The 13,727-nt window shown below is 32.6% G+C and overlaps 2 protein-coding genes and 1 pseudogene across 2 annotated transcripts; 2 read left to right on the top strand and 1 right to left on the bottom strand.

The window, feature by feature from the left end:
- Positions 1-6,932: 6,932 nt before the first annotated feature.
- Positions 6,933-8,876, bottom strand: LOC117933613 (rust resistance kinase Lr10-like). The gene is made up of 3 exons (XM_034855066.1): positions 8,635-8,876; positions 8,250-8,279; positions 6,933-8,125 (listed from the first exon to the last, which is right to left on the bottom strand). The coding sequence occupies exons 1-3, from the start codon at positions 8,747-8,749 to the stop codon at positions 7,011-7,013; spliced, it is 1,260 nt and encodes a 419-aa protein (XP_034710957.1). The 5' UTR covers positions 8,750-8,876; the 3' UTR covers positions 6,933-7,010.
- A 1,456-nt stretch (positions 8,877-10,332) lies between these two features.
- On the top strand, positions 10,333-11,059 carry LOC117933422. The gene is made up of 3 exons (XM_034854779.1): positions 10,333-10,720; positions 10,903-10,965; positions 11,037-11,059. The coding sequence occupies exons 1-3, from the start codon at positions 10,345-10,347 to the stop codon at positions 11,057-11,059; spliced, it is 462 nt and encodes a 153-aa protein (XP_034710670.1). The 5' UTR covers positions 10,333-10,344.
- Positions 11,060-11,219: 160 nt separating this feature from the next.
- On the top strand, positions 11,220-12,961 carry LOC117933421 (annotated as a pseudogene).
- The last annotated feature ends 766 nt before the right edge of the window (positions 12,962-13,727 follow it).

The raw sequence follows: 13,727 nt of genomic DNA, 5'->3' as shown, positions 1-13,727 counted from the left end.
TACATTAACTGCCCCACAATGTTTAATGTGTCTTTGTTGATACCTTCCTAAAAGATACTTCCCAAAATTCTTTTGAAAATATTACATATCGCTAAGAAGTTACTTTTTATTGTAAAAAACATGGTGAGAATAATTTTTGCGTAGTATATAACATTGTGCCATGAACTCCACTATTTACCTCAAAATTATTTATGGCAAAATATCACTTTCAATCATGAATTTACATTTCGTTTTTTAAATTATCGTAAGAATAATTATCATATAATATTTGACTTTCTACTATAAACTTTATTTTTTAGTAGAAAAATATATAAGCAAAAACTTACAAATTTCAATTTTTGTTCAATTTTTTTTTCTATAATCTAATTTACAATAGAAAATTACTTGTTATTTTAATTATATATACACCACTTTTTCAATAATTTACAAAATAAAAATGTATTTTGGCAAAATAAAATTTTTCATAATTTTATGGTTATCATATATCCTATTTCACAATCAACGTGGATGAAAATATAGCACATCATTTGTTTGTGATTATAAGTGGTAACTTTCACTCAAACCTCTAACTAGTTAAGATAGTAATTAAAGCAAAATCTAAATCCAGATCTCTCGATTGATTGTTTTTATAGATTGGTTTTCTCTCCATAAAGTTTTTCCTTCCGCCCTTCTAAATAAATAGTTTTGTTATGTTTAGTTGTGGTACCACCCCCTTTCCAAGTAAACAATTTCAATGAAATGTTAAAACTGATAACCTATGCACAACAATCATTAATGTTTCACCTACCAAGAACAAGTTATGCTATTATTCACCTAATTACATGTAAATTTCACAATCATCTCATAATTATAGTGAAGAAAAAAATCATTTTCTTTTCTGTTATTCTTTTTTAATATGTAGTTAGCTAATGTTTTAATCAATGGTTCATGATTAATGTGATCTTTATATAATATGCTTCTATTTAGGCTCGTTTTTTGTTTTAAGGTCATTCTTATCTTTAAACTTAAAGTCTTAAAATATAATAAAATAAAAAAAAATAAAGTTCTATTTAAACCAAAGTCAAATTAAATTTTATTTAGCTTTAAGATAAATTAAACAAATCTCATTTGAGAAATTGAGGCTTACAACATCAATTTCCCTTTTTACCAATAATTTTCTTATTAAGAAATGAGGTGCTTTAGAGAGTTACTAGTTTCCTTATTCTTAAGAGAAATTTCATAAGAAGAACTAATCATATGATTCATGAAGAAATAAATAAAATCAAAATCAAATTTTGGAGAGCCTTACGTTAGTCAATAAAGGCATCCTCTTTCGAATTGGACAATGTAGGAGATACCAACTTAGGTTTCACTAGGAATGTAGTAGCAAATTCCACAAAGACAAATTTCCAATTGAAACTCACAAAAAGAGAATTATTTGAAAGTTTGAAGGTGGATGCATCAAGAAAGATATATAATTACAAACAAAAAAAAAAATGATCTCTCATGGTTCCAAGTTGTAGTCCCTTAAGTAAAATGATGCATGAATCAATTTCTTTCCTCGTTGGCCCCATAGGAACTAGTCAAGTTTTGAGAGACTGGGTGTTAGATGTCATTCATTGTCATAATTAGAGTTGAAAAAAGATGATAAGATTCGTCATACAATGACTAAGAAATTTTGCTACTCCACTTGCTTTGCATTGGTAGAAGGTCTATCCATAGATGTCCAGACATAAATATGACTTGAAGTAGAGATGGTAACATGCTACTAACAGAATTGATTGATACCTAATAATCTATGGAGAAAGGTGTATAGATAAGATAGAACCTATTAAACTAGCTTGGAGGTTCATAAATTCATAAGTAACGGTTATATTATATACTTTTACCAAATATGAGTTTTTTTTTCTTTGTTATTTTTTTTCCTCCTTTAAATTTCAGATTTGATTTTAATAAATTTCTAGATTTGCTTTTGAGATCAACTTTAGTTATGTCAGTTCTTTGAAAAAAAAAATACAAAAACCTTCCATCATGCTTTGAAGTGAAATTTCCACCCTAAATCTCTATTAAATAACATATAATTGTCTTAGGTGGAAAGCGTAAAAGACTATTAAATTGGTTCAATCTATTTAGTAGCAACAAAATATCAAAGCAAAACCCTAAAACATGTATCTTCCAACAATTTAACAATTTGTAGTAATTATCGTCTATAAGAGGGAGTTTTTTTTTTTTTTTTTTAGCTAAAAAGGGAAAGAAGGGAATTCAAGTTCAAGAGAAGTCATTTTAATTACTTAGGAAATTCCTGTTTTAATCCAATATTTAGTAACAATATCTAAAACATGTATTTAATATAATAAAAAAATACACACACACATACTTAAGACAATTATTTTCAGTAATTCTAATCCTTCACCTATTAAATAGGATAACAACTTGCAAGACCTCCTCCTTTCATAAGCATGTGGGTATGTCTAGTAATTAGATAGCTCCTCGTGCTTGACTAGCTACAAAACATTATATATAGAAAAATCAAACATTGTGGACAAATTGATGGACCTAGTCACCCTCATACTTCAATGCTAACTATAATAGTTAATGCTATAGAAAAATCAAACATTGTGGGCAAGTTGAGTTGATGTACCCAGTCACCCTCATAATTGAATATTGACTATGATATTCAATGCTATAGAAAAATCAAACACTAGGAGAAATTTGATCAAAGCATTTAACAACCAATTAAGAACTATAGAGTGGTGTTTTGAATCTTAACTTCCACTAATGAGCCCCAATGCCCTGAACACAACCTAGCTAATAGAACATTTAGCTTAATTGATTTTGAACTTGTGATTCAAACTTGTATTTTCCCATGTTTAACCATCATCCAAGTGCAAGGAGAAGCAAAAGGTGGACTGGTCGAGCTACAACTTCAACCAGTTCTACACAAATCGGGTCCAAATCTGGAAAAATGATGTTTGATGATCCAATGATGTTTGAGCAATCTAGAGAAAGTAAGAGGGGAAAAACATGGATTAGTGTACTCAGGAATTAGTTAGGCTTATTATGGCAACCATCTACACTTAGTTTATATTAAGATGAGACACATTTTTGCCTCTCTTTAAAAGTGATATTCACCACTAGCCATGGCATAATTCCTCATGCTCTAACCCAAATAGCTTTGCGTTGGGCCTAGAATTGCTTCCTCAACCCAATTGGGCTTTGATGTTGGGTCTCAAACGTGCTGGGTTAGGCTAAATCCGAGCCAGCCTATGGGTCGACATGATACTGCATTCCAATTCTAGAGACGTCATCTTAAAAATTGAAAATTGAGTCTGTTCAACAGGGAGGAGTAGGGCAAATGGAGTCGAAAGGGAGAACCTAAAAGTAAGAAAGGAAGATGCATTGGAACAAAATGTAGGGAGGAGTTTGCTTAATGCTAATAAGGCATCATACATCTTCTGATTTGTGAAGTAAATTCTTATTATTATTTTTTATTTTCTGAAGTGAATTCCAAAGGGAAAACTACGAAAAGTAGTTTGTTTCTAGCAAGAAAATAATTGCATAGGAAAATAGGTCATCTTACAAAATTGTATTCATACTTTAGGAGATAAAATATTATATTACTTGCTCTGGTGATCACAAGTCACAATTAACAAAATATCATGTTAGCTATGTACCCCAAGAGAAAACAATGACGACACCATGTGACATGTTTATTTATTTTTCAACATTTTAGAAAAAAAAATAAATAATTTATTTTGTTAGACTAATATTTATGTATCAATGTAGAAAAACAAAACATTTGCTATATTCAAGGTTGTTGATTACATAAAATAATCACTATACTCATGCTGGACATATTTCTTATATTTAATTATAATGTCAATCCTAGTGGCATCAACTCAAAAATAAATAAATAAATAAATTCATGAGAAAGAAGTATGCTGGAAAATAAAATTATATCCATATTTAAGAAAATAAAATATCATGTCTTTGCCTTAGGAAAAAAACACTACCATGGTGGAAAAGTGGGAGGCATTGCAACGGCTTAATCATCCTGCTTTTACTTGATTGATTAGAGATTTCAATATACTTGATTGACTAGAGATCTCATTGGAGAACAAACCCCAAACCCTAAATTACATCAGCTAACTTTTGTCTTGGAATCAAAAGAGTGGCATCGTTATAGAGGAAAGGACAAAAATTTACACCAAAATATTTTTTGGTGAAATAAATTTTGTTAGGATTTTATGGTTATCCTATATCCTACTTCAAATCAATCTAGATGAAATTATATTACCTGATGAGTGTATGATCCTTCATTGAAACTCCCTAACAAGTTAAGACAATTGTTAAAGCAAATCTAAACCCAAACCCCTTGATCCGTTGGTTTTCTATATTGATTTTCTCTCCATAAAATTTTCCCTTCTTCCCTTCGTTTTGTTTAGTCATGGTGTTGCCCCCTTTATAAGCAAATGGTTTCAATGAAATCTTAAAACTAATAACCCATGTACAAGAATCATTAATGTTTCACTTGCCAAGAACAAGTTAGGCTAATATTCACTTGTTTACAAGTCAATTTCATACTCATTTCATAATTTGAGTGAAAAAAATATTTTTCTTTTCTATTATTATTTATGAATGTGTAGTTAGCAAATGTTGTAATGAATGGTTCATGATGAATGGGATTTTTGTACAATAAACTATTTTTTTAGGCTCACTTTTGAATTAAGGCCATGCTTATCTTTTAACATAAGTCTTAAAATGTAATAAAATATTTAATAAAATTACGTTCTATTTAGGCTTAAGTCAAATTATAATTTATTTAGTTTTAAGATAAATTAAACAAATCTCATTCAAAAATTTAAGGCTTACAACATCAATTTTCCTTTTTTTTTCCACTAATTTTCCTATTTAGTAATGAGATGCTCTAAAGAGCTTATTGTTTTCTTATTATTAAGAGAAAAATCATTAAAAAAAACTAATCATACAATTTACGAGGAAATTAATAAAAATTAAAATTAGAATTTGGACAACCTTACATTAATTAACTAAAGGCATCCTTTTCCAAATTGGGAAATGCAAGGAATACCAAGATTGGTTCACTATTGAAAGCAAATTCCATGAAGGTAACTAGAATGCTAATTGAAACTCACAAAAATAGAATAATTTAAAGTCACTTTATCTAAATTACTCTAAAGGTAGGCATGTAGAGAAAGATATACAATTACAAACAAAAAAGTGATCTCTCATGAGTCCAAGTTGCAATCCCTTGCCTAAAAAATGATACATGCATCAATTTCTTTCCTCATGGGGCCCTTAGGGACATAGGAGACTAAACTAGTCAAGTTTGAGAGGCTAAATGCCAATTGACAGTCATTGTCATAATCAGTATCCAAAAAATATGATAAGATTCATAACACAATGACTGAGATATTCCATGGAGATGACAACATGTTGCTAAAAGAATTGATTGGTACCTAATATTCTATGGAAAAAGTTGTATAAATAAGATAGAACCCGTTAAACTAGCTTGGAGGTTTAGAAATTCATAAAAATTAGTTATATTATGAACTAGCTTGGTGGCTTTAATGTCAATCAAGCAAGACAAAACCAAAAATTCAATTAATTTATCCTCTTCCTAAAATTCATAATTGAGTGGTTCATGGGTGCTTCCTTTTATCTCATCCAGTTCATTGGATATTCCAGGAAGGCAAAGGAATCAAGTCCCTCCAAGTGCAAGGACAAACTCCATTTAGTACCAAGAAAATGAACTTGATGAGTACCCCTATATACAATGGGCCACACAAATTGAAAATAGACCCCATATACAATAGACCACATAAAGAATAAATCATAGTGATACAATGGTCACACATATATAATGGACTATATAGTTGTATGAGCCACACAAATTGAAAATAGACCCTATATATAATGGACCACATAAAGAAAGAAACATAGTGAGAAATTGGCCGCATACATACAATGGACTATATGGTCCACGACCATTAGTGAGAAATAGTCGATTATAAAAATTCATAGACTTCTTGAAATGATGATGCTTATGGGGATGATTTAAAAATTTTAAAGTCTTTTTTTAAAAATAAAAAAATAGACACATAGCAATAGGTTTCACATGATTCAACAATGTAGTTATATCCATCGTTGAGTTAGGAAACTTTTTAATAACAAACCCCAACCCCCAAAGAACTAATCTAAGTGGTTTTCGATAAGGAAAGATGTACTTTCAACTAACACACTGAAGGTTTGTTTGCAAATATTTTTAAAATTAGTTTTTATTTTTTAAAACAAAAATAATTTTCCAACCTCAAAAATACATCTAACAGATTTTAGAATAAAAATATCATGAAAACAGAGTGATTGGAGTTTTTTTTTTTTTCATTTTGAATGGTAAATTACATTCACCTATAACTAATAAAGAAAACCATATTTTAGAATTTCAAATAGAATTTTATTCCTAAAAATGATATAAAATTGTTTTTACAAATTGTTCTCAAAAACTTATTTTTTTAAATTTTTTTTGAAAATATTATCCACCATGCCTCAAATTTTCTTATGAGAACCTAACCTTGTAATTTCTTAGATCTAATTTGCAAGATGCAAAAGAATGTTGCGAGATCTTCGCAAGTAACAAGGCAACAAATCACATGAGAACAAGTCCTCCTAGCTACCTTAATAATACTAAGCTTCTCCCAAGAAAGCAAGACATAATGACTAACGTTATTTGCTTAAGGCTAGTTTTTTAATAAGCTCCCTTATAGTTGCTTACCTAACCTCAAAGCCTACTCTCGTTGGAGAACAAGAGTCTTCCACATTTTTTATTTTTTGAGATCCATCTGCAAACTTTACTGGAAGATCTCAATTAGTGCAAGGAAAGAAACAATTAATAAAGGTGAGCCTCAAAAGCAACTGATTTTATTAAACTATAGCAATAAATAACGAGATTACATTATCACCATTTATTACAACATGATTATTACCCAAATTAAACACTCATAATAGACAACTTCTTATTCTATTTCTGATATGACTGTCAACTCTGGTTGGATAGATGTTTTGCGTCTTCTAACACTTGTCCTTGTTTGTCCCATAGAGGTAAAAGGATTAGGAGGCATAACTAAATTGCCTTCTTCTCCTTCCAACATTCCAACCACAATTTTCATGGAAGGACGATCTATTGGATACCATTGGATACACCAAAGCCCTATGATGCTTAGTTTCTTTGCTATTTTAATATCACTTTCGTCCTCAATTCGGATGTGTACCTCTTGCTCTTGATCCAAATGATTATAGAGCCATTCTGGGAAGTATGCTTGACTAGTATTTTCTACTGTAGCATCAATATTCTTCCTTCCCCCTACCATTTCAATCAACAACATACCAAAACTATAAACATCTGACTTAGAAGACACATTCCCAAAATTTCTTGATAACATTTCTGGTGCAATATAACCCATGGTCCCCCTTGCTGCTGTCATAGATACTGCACTTTGCTCCTTAGAGCATAATTTGGCTAAACCAAAATCAGAAATCTTCGGATTAAAGTTATGATCAAGCAAAATATTATGAGGTTTGATATCCAAATGAAGGATTCTTTGATCACAACCTTGGTGAAGATACTCAATACCTTTAGCTATGCCAATAGCAATATCTTGAAGCTTATGCCAACCTAGAGAATAATTATTGCCAAATGCTGAAAATATGAACTTGTCTAGTGACTCATTTGGTAAAAATTCATAAATCAAAGCTCGCTTATATCCATCTGCACAAAACCCGAGCAACCGAACCACGTTAACATGATGTATGGTACTCATTGTTCCTACTTCATTAATGAAATCTTCCCCGTTTCCTTTGAAATCATCAAGGATCTTTACTGCAACAAAAACTTCATTTGAGAGCTTTCCTTTATAAACAGTCCCATAACCTCCTTGACCTAGTTTGTCCTTGAAATTATTTGTGATCTTTTTAATATCAGCATAGGAGTACCTTGAGGGCTTGAGAGCTCTATAATCTTCCAAAAACTTTTGAATATTTATTCTATGCTCTCTTTTCAACTTATTAGAGCGATAGACAATAAATATTATAAAGATTCCAAAAGTGAAATGAAGGAAACCAAGGATTGCTTCTGCACATAGGGGAAAAAAAAGTTTCTATAAGTAAATGAAACAAGAAAAAAAAAAAGAGACAAACTAAGAATCATCATCATGATGTCACCCTCATTATTGAAAAGAATATGAATAGGAAATCACCTGTAAGCACCATTTTATCCATTGGAGCACCTGTAAAAGATAGTAAACTTATTAGCTTTTTGTATTCTTTTAATTAGTAAAATCATAATAGATTACATGACGTTGTAACATGAGTATAATTATTTTTGGTGTATTTGGATTTCAACCTTGGCCTTTGCAGTCCTTTCTACAGGTTCGATTGTTTTAGCTTGTAATGAATAAATAATATGGCATGTTCAGATCCATTAGTATAGTAGTTAATTTGGTTCACATCCATAAGGGTTCAATCCAATTTCATGGTACGAACAGAGCATACATAAGAAAATTTCATGTGCATATTAACATCATAGTCGGAGATAAGAAAGGGCTTGCAAGGTGAAAATGACGAAGAAGCAGGATTTAGTACCTTTTGCTGGTTTATCAATGCATTCGATTTCAAGTTCCGTGCTATTATTCTTCTTCCGTTGGCACTTGTTTCCTTTTGCTTCACAGTTTCCGCACATAGGTTTTGACCAATTCATAAAAGATTCCCCTCCATATATATAATCATCTGGGAGTGTAGCATTGAAAATCTTCCGGCAAGAGGATAAGTTCACTTCAGCGAGAGAGAAATAAGAGGACTCAATGACATAAACTGGGTTACTTGAGAGAAAAGTAAAACTGCAAGGGATGGACCGAAATATATATAGAAGCTCATTTGTTTTATTTTCAGAACAATTGAAGAAGGAGAAGTCGTATGTGTACTCATATGTGAAGGGAGAGACAGATAAATTAAAGTTTAGAATCTGCCTTTGAAGGCAATCATCCGAGTAATGGACAACAATCTCCTGAGAAGCGTAATTTATTTCCTTCACCCAGAGCTTTCCTGAAGAGGGCAACTCTAGTATGGTCCGCTTCTCTTCTGAGCATGATAACTCAAACTCCGGATATCCACAGTGTTCTGGCTGGTGTTTTAGCCTGAACGGAAACCGGATGACTGGACCATGGTGACTGCACCTTGACGCCTTGCACTCATCATCTTGGCTCCCTCCATTAATCTCTGCAAACAATCTCATAAACAAGAAGAAGAAGAATAAAGAGATGCCCATTTTTAAGCAACTGCTTATCTCTATAGTTTTAATCTGCACTGCTTCTCCCCTACTTTATATATATGTAGTTAGATTTGAAAATTTTGTACAAAGGGTGAAGAACTTTGTTTGTTTGGGAAGCAGGTGCTTTTAGGGAATACAAAAAAGATGGAGGACTGCTACAATAAAAATTTAGTTTTATCTCAGAATATAAAATTTACTTGAAAAAATTGTAGAAAATTGGTCTATCAGTATTTACTAACATGCCGTATGAGTAAAGAAAGACGATACTTCTTTATCCTTTTCCCATTGTTGAGACCTAAAAATTATGTAATATTTAAAACATAAACAATTCCAATATAAACCATAATAACTTCAAGCATCATTTCTAACATAGTGATTCTAAATAATGGGAAGCTCACAGTTGGCTGGATGTGATAGGATGAAAGTGTGGTCCCTGTTGAAAAATCAAACAGTTTGGGGAAGAATAATAGTTGAAGAAAGCTGCAATTAAAACAGAGTATCTCTCTCCTCTGTGGAACTCACAACCCAAAAACAGAGCATCTCTCTCTCTCTCCTCTCTAAGTTGATAATGTTAAGGGAGGCACAACTCGTGGGAGTAGGCCTCATGACAGTAGTCATCCATGCCTGCTTCCTTTCAGTTTGTGTTGCTAAGCATCACAAGTACCAGAAATGCAGCCCTCTTCCTGCGGAGATATGAGGAACATTTCCTACCCTTTTCGATTACAAGCGATCCCCCAGCTGCGTTACCCTGAGTATGAATTGATTTGTGAAAACAATCGTACTATGATAAACCTTCATGGTGGGAAATACTTAGTTACCCAGATCAACTACCAGAATTATACAATTCGGGTAGTGGATCCTGGGCGAAAGAAGGACAACTGTTGATCTCCAGTCCTCTTCATTCCATTGGTGCATATTACATGAATTCAATGTCCTATGAGATGGTATACTTCCTATTAATGTGCCTTATCGGAATGGAGTGCTGCTATCTCCGCTTCTGAACAATATTCTATACAATAGTTTTGATGAACTGTGAGCAGTCAATCAGGGACGACAACTACAGTCATATAATTCCATGCAACACTAGAGGCTCTTCCTCTTCCTCACCAACATACGCTTATGCAGTTGTCGGAGACTATGTGTCGGTGGGAGATATTCCGTATTCATGCACCATCGGCACATCTATTATTATTCAACCGTTGAAGTCACTTCCAGAGCCCAGCAATCTTTCGATGTCAGATTTGCAAGATTATATGCTTCTGGGGCTTCAGCTTTCATTTTTGGAACTCGTCTGCAACCGCCAATGCGAAATGAAAGGGCAAGCTTGCTCCTCTACAGATTTCACTGCAAGTGCCTTTCAATGCTCGAACGAACATATTCCCAACACTACAGAGAAAAATTGTGAGTATAAGATGCCCTCATACTTGATCTTTGGAGTTGGGGTTACAGTGCCTGCAATCAAGGAAACGCATTTTATAGGAAATTAATTCCCTGAAAATCTGATTATGCTAACCATCTTATCTTCCTTGCGTGAGTCTTCAATATTTCTATCCCTAATTTCACTGTTTGGTTTAATCTTGCAGGGCTTTGGAAGTTTATAACCAATGATTTATTCCTTCCCTTTATTAGTAAGGCTCCAATTAGAAGTTCTTTTAATCAAATCTTTATTTTTGTCATTTTTCCTAATTTTTTACAAATCAAACTTCATTGTTAACAGGGGGTTCTTTCTCCCAACCTTAAAATTCGAGGTAAGGTGCTACTTGCAATTATTATTTTCTCATGAGAATAAGACAAAAGATTTATTTAGAGTTCTTTCATCTGAATTAATCTCTCCATTTCTTGCTTCTCAAAAAATTTAAAATTTAGGCGATCAAGGGCATTCTTCCTTGTGACTAACATGGCTTGGATGGTTTGAAAGGACTTCAAGAAGAAATTGGTAATTGCGGATACTATCCCTGCAACATCCCGATGATTGGTAAGGCATTCTTCACTTACATGTCTCCTCTTCTAACGTTATTTATGTCTCTCACTTATATTGGTCCATATTTTTAATTTGTTACATCTCTTCCTTACTAGGCGGCTGGATACTGCGTATTATTGGTAAGCCTCCTAAATTCCAACTACTAATTTTTTGTAAAAACAATATTGTAAAGAGTTGATATGAAAATTCTTGGAATTCTTGCATTTTGAAGGTTGTACAGTGAACTTCAAATTGATTTTGCTTTGTTTGACTGTACAAAGCAAAATCAATTTAGATGTAATTCAAAATTTTCTCCCAAATTTAAATGTAATTCAACTCCACTAACATCTAAAGAAGTCAAAACAATGGAATTGAAACTAGGGTCTTCTTATCCAAGGCCCCAGTACTTCCATCAAATTGCTCCCCAAGCAACAGTACACTATAAAGTGATTGTTAAAGTAGTTATTTCATATGGCTCTCTAACAACACAACAACTTAGTGTTTTACTTTATATGAAGGTAGAATAATTTTTTCTACCATCTATATTTGTTGGATTTAACTTTGTTTTTGATATCTTGTTCCTTTTTCTTAAAATATTCATTTTTTTTACATTTGATTTGTGTTTAGTCATAGGAAGGACTATGCTCGGGATGTTATGTCTATTCGCCTATTTGATTTACAAGTTCCACCGGAGACATCTATCATTAGATGATAGTATTGAAGAATTCTTACGGAGTCAAAAAAATCTCCAACCCATCAAGTACTCGTATTCAGACATAAAGAAGATGACTCATAACTTTGCGAATAAATTAGGTCAAGGAGGTTTTGGCTCTGTATATAAAGGAAAACTTCGAAGTGGTCGCATTGTAGCTGTGAAAGTGCTGGTCATGTCAAAAGCTAATGGACAAGATTTCATCAATGAGGTTGCAACAATAGGAAGAATTCACCATGTTAATGTGGTGAGACTTGTAGGATTTTGTGTACAGGGATCAAAATGGGCACTTATATATGACTTCATGCCCAATGGTTCTCTTGATAAGTTTATTTTTCTTAAAGAAGAAAATAACACTTTTTTGAGCTGGGAAAGGTTGTATAAGGTTGCACTTGGAGTGGGGCGTGGGATTGAATACTTACATCAAGGTTGTGACATGCAAATTCTACATTTTGATATCAAGCCACACAATATTCTTCTTGATGAAGACTTTACACCAAAAGTTTCAGATTTTGGCCTTGCAAAATTGTATTCAACGATGAAAGTATGGTGTCTCTCACTGCTGCACGAGGAACATTGGGATATATTGCTCCAGAATTGTTCTATAAAAATATTGGAGGTGTCTCATACAAAGCTGATGTTTATAGTTTTGGAATGTTGTTAATGGAGATGGTGGGGAGAAGAAAGAATGTGAATGCAAATGCAGCGCACTCGAGTCAAATATATTTTCCATCATGGATTTATGATAGATATGATCAAGGGATAACATAGACTTGGAGATGCCACTGAAGATGAAAAGAAGCTTGTTAGGAAAATGGTGATAGTTGCACTATGGTGTATACAGATGAAGCCCATAGACCGTCCTTCAATGAGCAAAGCTTTAGAGATGTTGGAAGGAGAGGTTGAGCTATTAGAAATGCCTCCGAAGCCTACTCTATACTCTGAGGAAATGTTAGTTGAGGACATATGAGCAATCCAATAGAAGCACCAATTTCCTTGTGCAATTCCATGGGTACAATTACATTAGATGGAAGGTAGCATAGCATTTTTCCACTTGCATGCTATCTCCTATGATATCATATGTTTGTAATTTGGATTAGATGTATGGGTTATAACTCCTCTTGCAAGGTCCATATAATGTAATATTGTCTTGAGGCATTGGCATGGTACCCTAGCAAGGTACCCTAGCAACAAGCATATAAACATGTAATAATTATTACCTATGTTCTAAATGATTCAAATAGCACCAAACAGGAATATCAATTAATGTTTTAAGGCCTAGTTCCATAGTACTCAAATGATTATTGTTGTATTGCATAGCCTCACATGACTTAAATAACACCAAATATATATAATAGAAAACAAAGTAAACTAACTCTAAATAGAAAGAAAAGCAATAAGATTAATAAAGATAAAAGAAAGGACATAATATTTATGATGTACCATAAGAGTGTCTTACCTATGTCCTTGGGAAATAGCAATCAATTCATTAACTTTTAAATTAGAAAATTACAAAATTGGAAGAATATCGAACTAAGAGGCTCTTACTTGGCAAAGAGCTTTCTTTATACTAATATTGGCTAAAGCCACTAAGATAGCTAAAAGGACATGGGCTTATATATAAGCCTCCAAGCATTGACCAAACCAATTCATAATCCATGTGGGACAAGGAATCCCTAAACTAACGAATACTAATTACACCAAAAACCAACAAATCTCAACCTTGGAAAATTAAT

The sequence above is a fragment of the Vitis riparia genome, chromosome 16 (genome assembly GCF_004353265.1).
Source record: "Vitis riparia cultivar Riparia Gloire de Montpellier isolate 1030 chromosome 16, EGFV_Vit.rip_1.0, whole genome shotgun sequence".
NCBI classification, from domain to species: domain Eukaryota; kingdom Viridiplantae; phylum Streptophyta; class Magnoliopsida; order Vitales; family Vitaceae; genus Vitis; species Vitis riparia.
Note: the sequence above shows the minus strand (reverse complement) of the source record. Positions and strands in the feature narration are given on the sequence as shown.